The sequence below is a fragment of the Anomaloglossus baeobatrachus genome, chromosome 2 (genome assembly GCF_048569485.1).
Source record: "Anomaloglossus baeobatrachus isolate aAnoBae1 chromosome 2, aAnoBae1.hap1, whole genome shotgun sequence".
Lineage (NCBI taxonomy): Eukaryota > Metazoa > Chordata > Amphibia > Anura > Aromobatidae > Anomaloglossus > Anomaloglossus baeobatrachus.
The window spans coordinates 317,856,810-317,876,583 of NC_134354.1; the positions used below are offsets into that span (position 1 = coordinate 317,856,810).

Genomic DNA, 19,774 nt, shown 5'->3' on the forward strand with positions numbered 1-19,774 from the left:
CTCCACGGCCTGTCTCTGCATACATCGTACTGCACTCTGATGACATCCAAGTGCAGTGCCATGTTTCACACGCTCCTGTAGACCTGTATGGGTGTGTGAGCTGAGACTCTCAGACACTCGCAGCATGCTGCAATTCTTTTTTCATGCCAATATATCATGAAAAATTAATTGCAGATGGACACTGCCCCATCATTTTACACTGGTGCGAGTGCAATTCGATGTTTTATCGGATTGCACTCGTCTGTTCAAAATGCAAGTGGAACCAAGGCCCTACTGTAGTTCCTGTATAGTCCTCAGTCTGATGATGACTGATAACTCCCAAGTATCTCCTTACCATTGTTAAAAGGAATCTGTCACCAGGTTTTTGCTCCCCCATCTATGGTTTTAATGATGTATTTCTGTACTGATGAGGGTTTTGATGCTGTGTTTCTAAACTTATGGGGTTATATGGATGAATTTCTGTGCTGCTGGTGGTTGTGATGCTGTGTTTCTGTATTGATGGGAGTTCTAATATGAATTTCTATACCTCTGGTGGTTCTGGTGCTGTTACTAGTTCTGATCCTGTCCTTTACTAAAGCCTGCTTTACACGTTTCAATATGTTGTGCGATCGCACCCGCCCCCATCGTTTGTGCGGCACGGGAAATTTGTTGCCCGTGTTACACAATGCTATAATCCTCCCATCACACGTACTTACCTTCCAAATGACTTCACTGTGGGCGGCGAACATCCACTTCCTGAAGGGGGAGGGACGTTCGGCATCACAGCGACGTCACACAGCGACCGCCCAATAGAGGCGGAGGGGCGGAGATGAGCGGGACGTAAACATCCCACTCACCTCCTTCCTTCCACATTGGCGGTGGCCGCAGTAAAGCTGCAGTTCATCGTTCCCGGGGTGTTAAACGGAGCGATGTGTGCTGCCTCGGGAACAATGAATGACTGGACGTTCGATTTTTAGAAAATGAGCGACGTGTCAACGATGAACGAGAAGGTCAGTATTTCTGCTCGTTCATAGCTATCACACGCTACGATATCACTAACGAGGCCGGATGTGCGTCACTTACAACGTGACCCCACCGACATCTCGTTAGATATATCGTAGTGTGTAAAGCCCGCTTTAGAATTGGGCTACACTGCTTAACAGTATAAGTAAAGTCTTGTCCAGGTTTGAGATGAAAGTTTCCAGTCTCTCTAGGTGACTGCAGGCTTCTGAATTCTCAGAGCGCTTGCACACTTTTAGGATTCTCTGGTGCCAGTGACGAGAGTGGACGGTCATGTGAGCGGAAGTATGAGATTTTTATATTTCTAGCCACATTCTGACTAGATGTGTCCGGCCTTACTCAATTTATTTTTATTGAGCGAGGCCATACATGTCTAGTCTGCACGTGACCACATGCATGTAAATCACATACTTGCAGTTTCGTGATTTCCCACTCACCGCCGGCACCAGAGAATCCTGACAGTGTGCAGTGTGAGAATTCAGAAGTCTACAGTCACATAGAGGGAAACATAGAGTGACTGCAGATTTTTATCTCAAACCTGGAGAAGCCCTTTACTTATAAAATTAAACAGTGTAGCCCAATCCTAACAGCATGTAATATAGTCCATGTCAGGAGTCAGCTCTGCTCCCTGGTTCCAGCAGACACCACATGGCCTCTCCACTCATATGTGATTTTCATACTTGCATGAGACAATTAGCTTTTCTTCCTATGTTTCTCTTTGAAGTTTGAGAGAATTATTAAGAGCAGCTCATCATCACGTGACTAAAGGGTACTTTACACACAACGATATCGTTAACGATATATCGTCGGGGTCACGTCGTTAGTGACGCACATCCGGCGTCGTTAGCGATATCGCAGCATGTGACTAAAAGGAGCGACGATCAACAATCGCAAAAACGTCAAAAATCATTGATCGTTGACACGTTGCTCCTTTGCATAATATCGTTGGTGGTGCATGCCGCTGGTTGTTCGTTGTTCCTGCGGCATCACTCATCGCTATGTGTGACACCGCATGAACGACGAACATTTCCTTACCTGCGTCCACCAGCAAAGGAATGAAGGAGGTGGGCGGGATGTTCGTCCCGCTTATCTCCGCCCTTCCGCTTCTATTGGACGGCTGCCGTGTGACGTCGCTGTGACACCGCACAAACTGCCCCCTTAGAAAGGAGGCGGTTCGCCGGTCACAGTGATGTCGCAAGGCAGGTAAGTTCGTGTGACGGGGCCTAGCAATGTTGTGCGCGACGGGCAGCAATTTGCCCGTGACGCACAACCGACAGGGGCGGGTACGCTTGCTAGCGATCTCACTAGCGAGATCTCAGCGTGTAAAGCACCCTTAAGTGTGCAAATCACATATAAATGGTCACATGGGGGGGCGCCAAATTGAATTCTTGCCCCAGGTGCCGGAAAGCCAAGATACACCTCTGCTTAGCATTTCTTTTTAAGGTTTCGCTGTGACTTAACAGTGAGCACCGCTTTAGGTCCTAGTGCCACTGTGAAGCAACAGTGACAGTACTGCTGAGGTGGTACGGTACCCTTCCTTGCTCTTGCCAGCAGCAGATTATTGTGCACGATGGGCCCTGACTGCTAGATAGATTACTATCCCCTATCAGTGGGCAGTCCTGTAACAGCTGCCAGTCCCGCAGCTATGGTCCATATTAATCAATGGCAAAAAAGAGAAAAAAGGGTCCCTGCACTAGGTACAAACATTATAACTCCTGAATTAGATGAGGTAATCGGTTAATTAGCGAGCATAGAAATCAACATTTTCATTCAACGTTTTCAACATTACACACCAAAATTAGCAGCATTGATATATATAACTTTAACTTTAAACTTTGTAGAGTAGCAAAGTTCCACTACCAGTACTGCAGTAGACAATCGGGAACAGCCGGCACCAACGTCCCCTCCAGGGTGCAACGCTGTATCGGGCCATGGTCCTGGGGGCCCTGGACCCAAACGATACTCTCGCCTGCATGCTCCTCTTCTCTGTGGAGGTGAGTGGCGATTCCTCTCCTGCGCTGCTCTCGAGCAAGCACTTTTGCACACAGCCGCATCAGTTGTCGCCAATGCCTTTCCCAATCATGGGCGCTGATGTCGGACTTCACCTCCCCTACAGGGACTGGCTGCAAATGGACACCTGCAGCCCCGGTGGCTGCTGGGTGGCCACGTGGTGGTGGAACTGGCATCTCCACAGGCTCTACCTTTGCTGTGATGGGTACAGAATCCGACTAATGTGCATCCGGGGTTGCAGAGTCCGGGTGCTCCGTCCCGGGGTACGGGCCCAGTGATGCGGCCTGGTCTGGTCGGGCCGGTGCTGGGACGAGCTGTGTTGCGGCCTGGTCTGGTGATAAAGCCAGGGGGTTTGCAGCCTGCATTTCATAGACGGGGACTGGAGGTTCCGTGGCCGGTGTTGGGGGTAGCGGCTCGGCGTCCGCCGAGGGCGAGGATGATGGTGGCTGGATGCTTGCAACGGTCGGGGGCAGACCGGATCCCGCGGCCAAGTAGGCCGGGTCAACTGGGACTTCGTAGCTGCTTAGCCGCTCCTCTCGTGGGACCTCCATCTCATGGGCCTGCACCGCCACAGCCAGACTTTTCATCTCTTCCCTCTACTAGTCCAGGATATATAGAAATTGCATTTGCGTCCTCCTGCAGAGCTGCTCGGTTTCTTGCTCTATCCAGGTCTCGGACCCAGGACCAGGGTTCTCCGGTGACCGGTCCTTTGCTGCCGCCATCTTGCCTCTGTGGTGTCCAGGAACTTTATGGCAGAGTCCTGGCGTCCATGTTCCACGTCCGCTGTTACATCCCGTCACGCCCCCTTGGTTTTTGTCAGCCAATCACTCTCGCGCCGGGGACCCTGGGAACTTCCGGTTCTGGCCACACTCTCAGGATGAGGGGCGGAGCTTTAGCTTTGCGCGCTTTTGGTAAGGAAGATGGCATTTTGACGCTAAAGATGGTGGAAACGGGATCTTGTCACCGCAGCTTGGATTTTCAAGGCGCACGTCACACAGGTTAGTGGGCCCAGTCCGAATCCTGTTCGTGATGCCAGAAATTTGAGGTTTTCCGCCCCTGCAATGGTCGAACCGCTCGGATCTGGGGGGTTTGCTGCTGTGGCTTGAGGGTCTCAGGACCCGGGGGCTCGCGGCCACTCTCAAATGAAAAGGGGGCTATTTACAATCGAGAGAGACTTTTTGACGCCACCCGTGGTTCGCGGTAAAGGGGAGTACCACTACTGCCAATGGGAGTACCCGGAGGAGATGGAGTGGGGGCAGCCAGATGACGTTTCCCTCCATGGGTAGAGGAGGCGCTGGGACTCTAGATGCTGGGACGCTGGTGCAGGGGAGCGCTGGCGTAGTGGAAAGCAGGGTAGGACAATGTACTCATTCAGGCAGCATCGGTCATCAAAAGCAGACTCTGATAACAAGGGAAACCAAGTCTCTGGGTGCCGCTGCCCTCTTGCGGTAGCCCGTCCGGGTATCCGTCCCCTATAGTACTGCCGGTTGTCCGGAGCCTGCCTCCATGCACAAATTAGAAGTATTCTCATGGCCCATTGGCGTAAAGCTGTCCGGGCCCCGCTCCCTACTGTTGGTAGTGGAGGTGTGCTCTCAAGGGCTCACGCGTGGAATTTCTGTGGGCTGCGTGGGTTGGAAAGCCCTATCCCCCTCGTTGCGCTAGTGCCCCTGATCTCTGAGCTTCTTGGGGACAGTCCATAAAGTCACTATCCTCCGCAGGTTAATTGCCGGGTTGCCTTAAGCTACTCTCGACCTAGGGTCCAGTACCTGTGCCGCCCCCACGTCAGCAGTCAGGCTGCTCAGATCCGAATCTGCAGTGGCTCCAGGGATTTTCCGGAACCAGGGGTCACGCGGACACTCAAATAAAAAGGGACGTATATGTACGGGGATTGCTGTAAGAACTTCGTGATGCCACCCACGGTGTGTGGTGAGATGTAGCACCACCGCTGCTGTTGGGGAGCACCCGGGGGCGATGGGATAGCAGCTGGATGTTAACCCCTCCGTGGGTAGGGATGGATGCCCCGGGGCTCAGTGTCCAGGATACGGGGAGCGATGTGGGCCAGAGGTGGCGCGCCGGACTGGGGCGGGGAATATTGGTGTACTCACTGTTGAATAATGGCACACGAGTCTGTTGGTAAACCAAGGTGTCAGTGGCCGGCCGCCGTGTTCGGGTGTACTCGGTTCCCACACCCGGCTGGTGTACCAACGTCCCTTCCTCCGACACTCTGTAATTTTCCTCACTTTTAGACAACTCCGTCTGGAATGGGGAAGTCCACTCCCGGTATCTTCTGGTTGGGAGATGTGCCCGCGAAAACCGACCCTTGGGATTTCAGTGGGTGATTTCGGATACCCTATCCCCCACGGTGGGCTGACATTTTACTCTATCTGGGCTAACACTTCTGGAGCAAGGCCTGCAACATTGCCCCTGGCCTGGTGAATTAGAGAAGGGGCTTGCAATTGTCTTCTAACTAGGGTCCAGGTACCCCGCCTGTGCGCGGTTTTCGGACTGGATCTAAGGGGTCAAAGTGCCTCTTTGGGGTGCAAAGGATTTCTTTTTTGGGCTTCATCTTGTCCCCTCCGCTATCGAAATGGACCCGGTTAAGGTTTAGGCTATTTATGACTGGGTGCAACCGACTTTTCTAAAATCCCTGCAGCGGTTTTTGGGGTTTGCTAATTTTTACCGTAAATTTATAGCCAATTTTTCTGTCATTGTCAAACCTCTGACAGATTTGACAAAGAAGGGAGCTGATGCTCAGCATTGGACCCCATAGGCAATTGTGATCTTCCAGGAGCTTAAAAGGCGATTCACTTCTGCCCCAGTCTTGCAGCAACCTGATGTGTCTCGCCCATTTCAAGTTGAGATCGATGCCTCAGAGATCGGAGCAGCTGCTGTTCTGTCTCAACGAGACGCTACTTCGGGTAAACTTAAGCCCTGTGCCTTTTTCTCTCGGAAGTTTGCTCCTTCTGAACAGAATTATGATGTGGGGAACCGAGAATTATTGGCTGTGAAGTGGGCATTTGAAGAGTGGAGGCATTGGTTGGAGGGGGCTAGGCATCAAGTTGTGGTGCTTACGGACCACAAGAATCTCATCTATCTGGAATCGGCCAAGAGGTTGAATCCTCGGCAGGCCAAGTGGGCTTTGTTTTTTACCCGGTTTAATTTTGTGGTCTGTTTTTTGCCGGGCACCAAGAATGTTAAGGCCGATGCCCTTTCCAGGAGTTTCTGCGCTGACTCTTTGGAGGTTGGCGAACCGTCTACTATCCTGAATGATGGTGTAGTTTTCTCGGCTATTTCGCCTGATCTGCGGTTGGCACTGGCGGAATTTCAGGGGGATAAGCCTGAGAGATGTCCTACAGGGAAACTGTTTGTCCCAGACCAATGGAGAGACCGAGTTGTCTCTGAGGTTTATTGCTCTGTTTTGGCGGGTCATCCTGGCATTTTTAGTACTCGGGCAAGTGAGACGCTCTTTTTGGTGGCCTTCCCTGTCCCGGGATGTCCGTCATTTTGTGCAGTCGTGTGGAGTTTGTTCTAGGTCCAAGCCCTGTTGTTCACGTTCTAGTGGGCTATTATTGCCTTTGCCGGTACCTAAGAAACCTTGGACGCACATCTCTATGGATTTTATTTCAGAGCTTCCCGTCTCTCAAAAAATGACTGTGATTTGGGTGATCTGTGACAGATTCTCCAAGATGGTCCACTTGGTTCCCCTATCTAAGTTGTCGTCTTCATCAGAGTTGGTGCCTTTGTTTTTCCAACATGTTGTTCGTTTGCATGGTATTCCCGAAAACATTGTTTCTGACAGAGGGGTGCAGTTTGTATCAAGGTTTTGGAGGATTTTTTGCTCCAAATTGGGTCTTCAGCTGTCTTTCTCCTCGGCGTTTCATCCTGAGACCAACGGTCAGACTGAAAGGGCTAACCAGACCCTGGAGACCTATTTACGGTGTTTTGTTTCTGCGGATCAGGATGACTGGGTTTCGTTTTTGCCTTTGGCTGAATTTGCCCTTAACAATTGAGGCGTCTGACTGTCCAGGGGTGGATTCGGTGGTCAACAGAATGCAGCAGATTTGGGGGCAGGTAGTGGATAAATTGTTTCAGTCCCAAGAAACTGCCCAAAAGTTTGCCAACCGGCGTCGGACTGTTGGTCCCCGGTTTACAGTAGGGGACATGGTGTGGTTGTCCTCTAAAAATATTCCTATGAGAGTTCCATCTCCTAAATTTAAGCCCAGATTTATTGGACCTTATAAGATTTCGGAGATTATCAACCCTGTATCTTTCCGTTTGACTCTGCCTGCGTCATTTAAGATTCGCAATGTCTTCCATACGTCCTTGTTGAAGAAACATGTGGAGCCAACAGTTCCTGCAGCAGCGCCTCCTGACCCTGTTTTGGTATAAGGGGATCTGCAGTATGAGGTTGAAAAAATTCTGGATTCCCGTCGCTGTAGGCGTCAGCTTCAGTACCTTGTGAAATGGAAGGGTTATGGGCAGGAGGATAACTCTTGGGTTGTGGCTTCTGACATTCATGCGGACAGGTTGGTTTGCGCTTTCCATCATGCTCATCCCGAGCGACCCGGAGGCGTTGGTGAGGGTTCGGTGACCCCTCCTGAAGGGGGGAGTACTGTTGTGAATGTTAGTTATGCTTTGGCTGCTAGGAGGCTCCCTCTGGTGGCCATGAATGGTTTGGACTTGGACCAGGTGTGTTGTGCAGTGGGCGTTTCCTTTGCTAACTCTCTGCTTATTTAAATCCTGGTCTGCTGGCAGGCTATGCCGGATGTCAGTTGTTCTTTGTATCACCAGCCTGCTTCATTCTGCTCTACACCACATCTACCCCAGATAAGTGTTTGCTCTTTATTTATTGTTTGGTTCTTTTGCTCTTATCTGGGTTTGTCATTTGCTGTGGTTGTTTTTAGTTTATTTCCATGCAGGGATTGTCCCCTCAGTTGCATGGCTGGGGAACTCCCTGCAGTTCTGTTTGGAGTATAGCTCCTTTGGGTCCATGTGTTTGTGGCTTGTTGAATTTGTTATGATTCTTGTTTTCTGTTCATTGGTATAACAAAAGCACCTGGTATAGGACGGAGTTCAGATCGTGCGATCTGAGGGCCTTTTTGTACTTTCACGAATTTGGAATTTTGCAGGGTTTTACTCTGGCCACCATCAGTCCCTTTCCTGTCCTTTCCTATTTTAGTCAGTGGGGGCCTCATGTTTTGCTAATCCTGTCATCTATCTGTGTATTGTGTTTTTCCTATATCACCGCAGTCTTTGAATGTGGGGGGCTTGCTATTCTTGTCTATTTTCTGAGGCAGAGAGTTATTCATCTTTCCTTCCTTTAGGATAGTTAGTTATCCGGCTGGGTTCGCGGTACACAGGTGTTAGTTCACCCCTCGGCTACTTCTAGTTGTGATGGTTAGTAAGGGGATGGCGGCCAGATTAGTTGCCAATGCTCTTGTCACCTTTTACCAATGATTTGTGGTGGTCTTCCATGGTTCCGGATCATAACAGGCTTGCTTTTCGAATGACTCTGAAGTAGAGCAAATACGGCGCATCCGTAAGTGTTGTCCTATCGGGATGGCCCTTATCGTGCTATGATGGTGAGAAGAAGATGCATGTAGGAGCGCATTTACAGATGTGTCTTTCCTGTAGACATCCGTCTGCAAATGCCGCTCCCTATCCACTACTAAAGAGATGTCCAAAAAGTCCATCTTCTCGGCATCACACTTAAAGGTGAGCCTGATATTAAGTGGATTGCGGTTAAGCGCATCCATAAAAGATCTGAGTTGGTCCACTGTACCTTGCCACAACATAAGCACATCATCGATGTACCTCATCCAGCACTGCACATGGGAGGTGACCCCGCGCCCTCGTCGCCAAACACCTCCCTTTCCCAAAGGCCGAGGAAGAGATTAGCATACAAGGGCGCGCAGGCCGCGCCCATTGCAGTGCTGTGCGTCTGTAGATAAAACCGATCTCGGAACACAAAAAAGTTGTGGGTCAAGATATAGTGGAGCAACTCAATAATCAATTCACACAAATGACCATCTCGACCACTGCTCATCAAAACATACCGGACTGCCCGTAGGCCATCACTGTGTGAGATGCAGGTGTAAAGGCTTCAACATCCGCAGACACTAAAATAGTATCTGAATCCACAAAGATCCCATCCACCCGTTTCAGGAGGACATCCGTAGTGTCCTTGACAAAAGACGGCAAGATCTGCACCAGCGGCTATAAATAGAAATCTATCAACCTGCACACTGGTTCGACCAAGCCGCTAATACCGGACACAGTTGGACGCCCCGGTGGGTTTACGGGATCTTTGTGGATTTTGGGGAGAAGATAGAAGGTTGGGACTTTTGGGGATCTTATTGTGAGGCCATCCAGTACTTTTTTTGTTATGATGCCCTCCTCAAAGGCTCTCACCAGAATCTCTTGTAACTGAGTCACAAAGGTGGGTAGAGGATTGAAATCCAATTTTCGATAGGTGTTTTTATCATTGTAAACAATAAATACATGGCTAATTTAATTATACACTGAGGGATATAATACATAGAAACCCTCAGGAAAGGTGCCAACTTCGGATAAGGACATTGTAAACAAGAAGAACAGAAGAACAATGGCACAGAAATAATTATAAAAAAAGTAGATTTTATTAAATATTAGTAAAAATATTTCATATCAACGCAAAATGTATATTTTTATTTTTACAACAAATATTATAAAGAGGGAAAAGGTCAAAGTGGTGTGAGTGGACTAGTAATTGAATGTCAAAAGGAACACACTTGGAATGACAAGAACCTTGCCACCACTCACATAACCCTGCCAAAATAATAAAAGATGTATAAACCAGGTAAGTGGTCCCAAATTGTAAAACCTATGTAAAATGTAGGTCTGGAATCATGGAATGTACCAACGAGGTCACTACAATAGACCCATATGACTGTGGTAGATGTGGAAGTGCCAAGGGGAACCTCTGAATCAATATAAATAATTAGGCCAATAAAGATAACATGTAAAATCAACAGAGGTCCCTTGTAGTCATGTGGAGGTGGTCAATTAGAAAAATAGATGCACCAATGAAAATTGAAAAGAAAAGAAAGAGAACACCCAGATACATAAGCCTGTATGAAACAGGGAATGCCGAAGGGAAGATGAAGTAAAAAAGATAAATTATATATAATAAACACTGGTGCATCTATGATTCTACCAGTGCCCGGTAGGGGCGACTAGTCATGGGTCAAAGAGGTGGGCACAGAGAATGTAAAGACCACGTATGTGGGTAGAAAAGACCCTACAATAAAGGGGGGGGTTCACATAAGAGTATTCACATGAAGTCCCAATGGGGGGAGAGAAGTGCACCAGTGAAAATCATGAAATGGAAGGTAAGCCCAGATACATAGACCTGTGTAAAACAGGGAATGCCAAAGGGTAGATGGTAAGTAAGAAATTGGATGATGATCACTGGTGTGTCTGCTACCCAGCCTGTGGGGCAACAATAGTCGTGGAAGAGAGAGGTCTGCAGAATGTAAAATGGAAAACTCACTGGTCACTACAGGCTGGTATCAGGGATAGAAAACAGTGTGTCTGTGATCCTGTAAAGTACTATAGTCGTGAAGGTAAGGGGTCTGCAGGATGTGAAGTAACAGACTCACTGGTTACCAGGATAGCTAGCAAAGGTTGTGGCACCGGTATATCTGCAGCACTGCCTATGGGACAATAATAGTCGTGTGGGTGAGAGGTCTGCAAAATACAGGACAACAAACTCACTGGTCAACATGGACGATAGTCAGGGATTGAAGGGGACAACAAGTGGTGGGGACAAGGGGGGCAACATCGTGATCTGGCCGGTAGACAAATATGAGAAGGAGGCCCATAGGCAACTTCGTGATAAGTCTACATATTCACGGCTCACTTGCAGTCCGCTGGCCTCTTTCTCCCATGTGCTTAGGAAGATACTGTCAAGGGCTCATGAGCGGGGAATCATTGATGAGATGTTCGAGGGTTTACTGACTGGCTGTCCTCGTGTCCCTACTTTCTATCTGTTACCCAAAATCCACAAAGATGCCCTCAACCCCCCGGGATGTCCCATAGTATCTGGCATAGGAGGGTTGTGCGAACCCATTTGTAAATTTATTGATTTTTATTTGAAACCTTTGGTAGAGTGCCTCCCTTCCTATGTCAAAGACACTATGGATGTGATGGCATCTTTGTGGATGACAACGGTTTCCTGGTTTGTGCTGACGTGGAATCTCTTTACACCTGCATCAGACATGAAGACGGTCTGGAGGCGGTCCGCTTCTATCTCACAACCTCCGGTCTTGATGGCAATTTGGTGGAGTTTTTGCTCGAGTTGCTCGGTTTTGCCCTGACCCACAATTTTTTCGTTTTCAAAGATCTTTTTTATCTACAGCAGCGCGGCACAGCAATGGGCGCGGCCTGCGCTCCGGCCTACACCAACCTTTTCCTAGGCTTCTGGGAGAGGTTGGTGTTTGGCGACGGTTTTCCGCAGTCTGCTCGAGTTCTTTTATGCAACAATTCCTTATATCTGGCAATTCTCTCCTTTAACTGGCCTCCCCAGCCTTCACCTGCACCTCCACCTGTTGCACCCCCATCTCCAAATGCATCATCCAATTGACTCGTCCAAGTCTGGTCCCAAGTCCTAAAGGTCATGGTGCCCAAAGGATCAACTGTGAATAACACAGAACATTAGCAAAAAATGATCCAAATAACTATAACAGGGCGTATCATATTGTAGGACAAATAGGTAACCCTGACCCTGTCCTTGGCAAGTGCATCACGGGGGAACCGGCTATGACACCGAGGAGAAGAAATCTCAAAGACCTCCTGATACAGAGCCATTATGCTCCCATTTGTAAAAATCCCTTTGGAGCTACTCGTCCCATAAAGGGATGTTACCCCTGTGGCCATTGTATGGCATGTTCTATCTTACGTAGGACAGGGGTATTTATGGGTGCGAGAGATGAAAAGGAATTTGTGGTGGATCATTATATATCTTGTGGCACAAAAAATGTAATTTACCATGCAACATGTGCCTGCAATAAGATATATGTTGGACTGAAATCCCAGGAGTTCTGCACCCGGATACGGGAACATATTAGAGATATAGAGGCGGCTAAGATAGAAAAAGACATTACCAAATTAAAAACGTTGCCGGCTCACTTCAAGCGATTTCACAATTGCGACCCACGATCCCTGAAATTCATAGGAATCGATGTCATCCATATGGGGATCCGTGGGGGGGATGTTAAAAAGATACTTGCCCAACAAAAGACATGTTGGATTGTAAGATTGGGCACAATGTCCCCTATGGGCTTGAACGAGAGCTTCAGCTTTGCATCATTTCTGTAGATGGTATTTCTCTCTCTGATGGCTGGTCTCCTTTGCATTTTACCTTGTTTTGCACCGATTTTTTTTATTCACACATATTTCTATTTTTATTAATTAATATTTTTTAAATCTTTGTACAGTTTTTATTGGCGCAATAATTAAATAATTTTTTCATGATCGGACATTGAAATTTCATCAACCCACAAGCAAACCATCTCTAGCCACTTCTTCTATAATTGATTCGTCCATCTTGAATCCCTATGTGTTAATATTTGTGTTTGTGTGGAATGATGCATGATTCTGTAAATTATGCTACTTGGTGTTCCTCTCCCCCCCTTTCTGTATGTGAGATTGTGGATATCTGTATATAAATTGATATCAGTGTTGTATTTATCACACTATATATGTCTATGGGGTTTGTATATTCCCCAAATTACTGTGCACATGTTTATATGTTATTTTTCGTGGTATGATCTTCATGTGCACTTCTCCAGTTCACAGTTAGGGGGAGCTCTGTGTTGTTATTATTATACACATGCCCGAGTCCTCAGCGTCTCCCTGTGCCATGGTTACGTGTGGTAACGTAATGAGTAGTGAAGATGGTGACGCGTCTCCTCCCACTCCCCACGTGATATCCTGGCCGGGTTGAGATGCAGAAGGACTCGTGCAGGTAGCAACTGCACATGTGCGCGCATTCACACTCTCATTGGCTTAAAGTATACCATGTGATCGTGTGGGCTGTTCACAAAAGGTCCTGCTCGTGTATCATTGCTGCCACTCTTACCTTGCCTGGTTGACAAAGCTACAAGCGAAACGCGCGTCCATCAGGCTTGGTATGAATCCCCTCCACATCTGGGTACTGGTATATATATGACTGTTATCTGACTTGTTATATATGTGTTGCAAAGATTCTTGTTTGATCCACTAGGATATGTATAGCACTTTATATGGGACAGTGTGCGATGTTTATGTAATCCCCCTGCTTTTGTAGTAACAGTTACTGTATTGCACATGACACTTTACAGGGATTCTTTGTGGACATGTATTTTCTTGATTTTCTTGCAGCAATAATGTGGCTTAATTACCTATATACTGAATACCTGGATACCCTTTTTTGACCCCTGTTTCCTACATGCATTTTAAGGCTATGTGCGCACGTGTGCGCTCTGCACTGCACCTAAAAGGTGCGCTTCAGAGCGCAGCTGAAAAGCTCCGTTCTGAAGCGCATGGTGCCGGCGAGAACGTGCGCTCTGCCTGCAGCTCCTGCCATAGACAGAGCAGGGGCTGCCGGCAAAGCGCACGGAAGAAGTGACATGTCACTTCTGAGAACGCAGCGATTCGGGCAGCAGCCGAAGCGTTGCGCTCTAAGACGCCACGTGCACACGGCCCCTGCACAATCTCCATAGATTGTGCTGGGGACTCAGGACGCATGCAGTTACGCTGCGCTACAAAGCGCAGCGTAACTGCATGAATTACGCACACATGCGCACATAGCCTAAGAGTGTCATAATATATATGGTATTTGCCAGTTAATAAAATATTCATTGTTATCCCTTAAACCACAATTCTTTGTTTTTTGTTGAAACATGTTCAACAAGAGTGTTATAAAGTCATTAGCCGGAAATGGGGCGTGACAACTTAGTACCGACAGTCAATTAATTAGTGGGTAGGTGTGATAACCAACAAATTCCTTATATGTCAATGGTACCCGAAAACATTCAACTTATTTTTGTATATCTTCAAACATTATATCAACTTTAATGTCTCTTATCAAAAATTACATGTCAAATATATGAACTTTCAACATGTTCACTTTATTCAATGAGGGAAAGGGGAAAAAAAATAATATTTTTTGGAAAACCTTTTTAGTTAATCAGTTTCCAGTGTTTGCAATGTTTTCAAGTCACCATTAACAACATATTGTTGAAAAGGTTCTGGAACAGTCACATGATCATTCAGCAAATATAAAAAAAAAAAAAATTATGTTCACTGAATTATCGCCAAACAAATATTCAGACAAAAGGATCACATACATTTTTTTATGAATATATTGACTTATAGATCAGTGTTATTATTATGATTCATCTTATTTTATTGATTAAAGATGTATTTTTTTTGTTTTTAATAATTTAAAAAATACTCATCAATTCATTTTTGATGTTTAATCCTTTCAATGCTCGGGTTTCCAAAGGGAAAATCAACCTTGCTTCACAGCGATGTAGAATTTTTACTGGATATCCTCCTCTACTGGGAATTGTAGCTTTTTCAATTGCATTGACCTGCAGCAATTTGAGGATGCCCCATTTCCGGATAATGACTTTATAACACTCTTGTTGAACGTGTGCAGTATGTTTCAGATTAAGGATGTGTAACATCCGAAACGCGTAGTTGTACCCTGTGCTGACAATGCATTGTTTTTTACCCTTGGAAATGGAATTTTTTTAATCTTTACAATAAAGAAGATATTTTTTAAGGAAATTGGATGCTGGATATTTCTTTTCTCTTGGTCCTCCACATAGTATGATGTTCATCCACTGCCCCATACAGTATGATGACCTTCCATACAATCTGATGTTCACTGACTTATATTATAAAATGCAATAATAAAATTAAATTTAAAATTATTGAGAGGGAACTGAAAAAATGCTCACAGTATAATTTATTAATGTTTAACACCACAACACCATAGTTATACTACTTTATTATTGCTGCCTTTTTAGAAGTTTAGATCACTTATAGGGGTTGTCTCATGAACAAAGCTAATTTTAAAGTTAATTTTAATCAATAAATCTTGGAATAATAGTAAGGTCCATCATTGGATGTGCTTAAAAAAGTTCCAGTGTTAAGATAATCTTATATATGTGTCCCAGCTATGTACTGTGTAATGTACACAGTACATCGATGTGTCATCTCCGGACATCCAGCAGTCTGACTCACAGGGTTGCCATGGTGTATTTTGTAAACAAAGTAATGAATCAGCCAGCGATGCCTTTTCTCCTGAGAGCGCGTCCCAGAGAGCGTAAGTCCGGAAGGTTTCTTTGGTGATATATCAACAGATGTCTGGAAGGTGTCATGCTGGGTCTAATCCAGACACCGCGTAAGCCAAACATTTACCATGGAATCTTATGTCACAGGCACCAAAAACATGTGACAACCAAGATTTACCATGGATCACATATGCATAAAATAGGTAATTAAATGCAAATAAATAATGTAAAACAATTATGAACCACATATTTATATGTAATTTAGTTAGTATAATAAATAGGTTAATGCGCTCATACCCATGCGTATCACATATATCCACAAATACACATACATATCAATAAATACCAGTGCATGTTTAAACGTGATTACATAAAACCTAATACTAAATGCCCCAGCCTGGGACTCTTCACTTACCACTCTTGGACGAAGCACACGAGCTGCGAAACGCGCGTCAGTGTTGGTGGGGGCCGTTGCACCTATACCCGCTGTGGATACTTTACACTGTGGTAATATTATGTATGCTTTTCAATGATAATGTCGCTGCCTCTCTCACCTTCTTTTCCAAATAGCTATTTTATGCCTTGATACACTAGTATTATATTTCATAATTATGGCTGTATTTTTTACCGAAAAGCATTTATATATATATATATGTATATATTAAGATTTTTTTACATTATCCCTGCGATTTATGGTGGTATGTTTTATCACCATAGGTGCTGTGTCCCCCACCTTAATATTCCATCCGTCATTGGGCGGTTCCATTTGATCAATATGTATTTTTAATTGTCATAAATAAAGGATTATTTTATTACAATTGTTGCATTATTGCTTCCTTTCCCCCCTTTTTGGTGTTTTCTGAAACTTTTTTTATTAAGCCTCTTTTCAGCTGTTTCATTGGCTATGGCGCTTTTTGAACTTTTTAATATAAAGTGGGGGCCATTCTCTCAATCAGAAGCCATCCAAAGAATGGTTAGGTCAGGCATTTTAACAACATCTTTGAAAACCTGAAGTGGTTAAAAGAAGTTTAATAGACTAAAACAAATATATGCATATCAGTGGATTTGACATCACAATGCTTGTGTTGATTTATTTTGATTTTCCATAGTCTTCGTGTATTTTGGTACAATCCCTTTAAGGCTTAATCCAAGGTTAGAATTCTAGGAGGGCACCTAATAGATTCAGAGAGAAAACTGAGACATGGTCAGGTTAACGGTCCAAGAACAAAAGCCAGGAGGTCATGACAGGAACAGGGAGCAGGCAGAAAGGAGTCAAACAACAGTCCGGGGTCAAGAAACAAAATCAGAACACATGCAGAAACACAGGCCAACAGCACAAGTACAGAACCAGAATGTACAACTGGCAAGGTTCTGGGAGAGCATGCTTAGTAAAGAAGCAGAAACATTATCAAGAAGATGGAACACCTGAGTCATCAGCACCTCCCAGAACCAGCATGAAATCCTGCTCTGTCAATCAACCTGCCAGCTCAGTAGCTCAGGAAAATACAGCAGAGCATCTCCTAATGCGCAATATGCTCTGCACAGAGGAATTGTGACAATCTGTTTCAAATTGCAGCAGACCACAATGTTACAGAATGAGCCGGTAGATTTTTATGGGACAATCATTTAAATACATATAATTGTGATTTCTAAGCAGAACTCTAAACTGACTTTTAGTATATTTTCTTATATCGCATTTCATTTTCAATTTAATATTTTGTCAGGTATCTTTAAAATTGAAGATTCTGCTCAAGTTGCACGTCTTTGGGGGATCAGAAAGAACCGTCCTGCAATGAACTACGATAAACTAAGCCGCTCTATTCGACAGTACTACAAAAAAGGCATTATTCGTAAGCCCGATGTGTCTCAACGCCTTGTATATCAGTTTGTGCAACCACTGTAAGATCTGAAAGAATGTACATTCTAAAATGGTTACGTGGCAGAAAGAAAGAGATATGTGTGCTGAGCAACTAGAAGAGCAGATACATAATTGTAAAGACTTTTCTATTGATCAGTTTTGGGAAACATAGCAATAGATTGTGCTCTTTGCCAAAGTGATCAAGCCCTGGTGCATATCACACATATGCTGTTTGCAAACTGTCATGCCTCAAAAGACATTATCCTACACACAAAAAACGTCTACACTGTTCAGTTACTCCGTCTTCTGTACTACCTGCTTGCTTTAGTTGCTTTAGAGGTATTCACTGATGTGAGACCTACTGGACTCAATGACCTTGCAGGACAATAGGAGGTGGGGAGAAAGCAGGACATAGTGACCAAAAGCATTGCAAGCATGTTCTAAAAATAAAAGAACACCTTCACCTATAGTGCAAAGCTTGATGTGAATGAATGTTTGTCAGTCAACTCTGAAGTAAAATGTTTTTAAAGCATTATTTATTATAGTAATATAACCTGTTAATTAAACCAAGAAAGTGCCAATATGGATGTAGCACTAAAATGTATAAGTTCATTGCTACGAACAGACTGAAGATATTGAACATATTGGTGCATACTGGTAAAATGTGATTTCTTAATGGATGTAATAAATTCTTTCTTCTTTCAGTCTAGATTACAATACTGCCAAATACATTTCACTCAAAAATATGTCCTAAATGTTCATCATTGCTTAACACATTTCATGTATATTAGGAATAACTTTTATTTGTTTTTCTTTCATCTAAAGATTCTGTTGTTTTCCTCTTTATCATGTATTAAATTAAATAGACATTCTATATAAACAGTAAAGAATCAGACTAAAATCTATAAAGTATATGCTGTTTTTACAACCTCTTATTTACAGTAATTTAAAATATTGCAAATGAAGAATAGAATTGCTTCATATGAAGCCAACAGGAGATACCAACTGGGTTGCTAATAGAGTTAGCCTGGACTAAACCAGGAATTGGAGTCAAAGGAAATAAGTGTTTCCCATCATTAATCTTGCAAGGAGGTTATTATTATTATTATTATTATTATTATTTATTATTATAGCGCCATTTATTCCATGGCGCTTTACAAGTGAAAGAGGGTATACGTACAACAATCATTAACAGTACAAGACAGACTGATGTAGGAGGAGAGAGGACCCTGCCCGCGAGGGCTCACAGTCTACAGGGAATGGGTGATGGTACAATAGGTGAGGACAGAGCTGGTTGCGCAGTGGTCTACTGGACTGAGGGCTATTGTAGGTTGTAGGCTTGTTGGAAGAGGTGGGTCTTGAGGTTCCTCTTGAAGCTTTCCACGGTAGTGGAGAGTCTGATGTGCTGAGGTAGAGCGTTCCAGAGTATGGGGGATGCACGGGAGAAATCTTGTACACGATTGTGGGAAGAGGAGATAAGAGAGGAGCAGAGAAGGAGATCTTGTGAGGATCTAAGGTTGCGTGCAGGTAGGTACCGGGAGACTAGGTCACAGATGTAGGGAGGAGACAGGTTGTGCATGGCTTTGTATGTCATGGTTAATGTTTTGAACTGGAGTCGTTGGGCGATGGGAAGCCAGTGAAGGGATTGGCAGAGTGGCGAGGCTGGGGAGTAGCGAGGGGAGAGGTGGATTAAGCGGGCTGCAGAGTTTAGGATAGATTGGAGGGGTGCAAGAGTGTTGGAAGGGAGGCCAGAGAGCAGGAGGTTGCAGTAGTCGAGGCGGGAGATGATGAGGGCATGCACTAATGTTTTTGCAGATTCTTGGTTAAGGAAAGCACGGATCCGGGAGATATTTTTGAGTTGTAATCGGCATGAGTTGAAGAGGGCTTGGATGTGTGGCTTGAAGGATAGAGCAGAGTCGAGGGTCACTCCAAGGCAACGGGCTTGTGAGACTGGGGTGAGTGAGCAACCATCAAGTTTGATGGAAAGGCTTGTTGGAGGAGATGAGTGAGGAGGAGGAAAGACAGGTTATGGACTTTCCTAGGGGGAGGTCCAGGACACAGCCCCCAGACTTAATTGGTTGGTGTACGATGACTGAACCAAGTAATTGAAAAAAGGAGGACACCGCCGAATAATAAGAGATCTATCTTATGCACACCAATGAGACATAATTGAAAAAAAAGAAAAATAAGTATGCCATACGAGGATGATCACCAAAAATGTATATCAATTTTTATTGTAGAAAAAAAACCAAAAAGACGTATTTAATAAAAGCAATTAAAAACAGCCCTTAGGTTGATACATGATGGCTGTACAAGACAGCTGTGGGACACAGGACCAACATGCCAAGCAGGTAAACATGTACACAAATATATACTGTAAACTAGAGCAAGATAAGCAAAATAAGCAATGATCAAAATAAAAAAATAAAATTACAACTCACATAGCAAGATGTAAAGATTATCTGGATAGAGGTGCTGCGAAATAGAAACAACATTACAGGGACTGAGATAATCTGCAAATGTGTCATAGACACCCAGAGATGGTAAAGACTTAAAGTCATGAAGCAGGAAACCCTGAGACTGC

The 19,774-nt window shown here is 44.9% G+C and overlaps 1 protein-coding gene across 4 annotated transcripts in view; it reads left to right on the plus strand.

The window, feature by feature from the left end:
- The window catches only part of SPDEF (SAM pointed domain containing ETS transcription factor), a 974,947-nt gene extending 956,893 nt beyond the window's left edge, over window positions 1-18,054 (plus strand). For all 4 annotated transcript variants that reach the window (XM_075333861.1, XM_075333863.1, XM_075333860.1 and 1 more), the window contains exon 6: window positions 17,057-18,054. In XM_075333861.1, the coding sequence (XP_075189976.1) occupies window positions 17,057-17,235 (179 nt within the window). In that variant the 3' untranslated portion in view covers window positions 17,236-18,054. The remainder of the gene's footprint in view (window positions 1-17,056) is intronic.
- The last annotated feature ends 1,720 nt before the right edge of the window (window positions 18,055-19,774 follow it).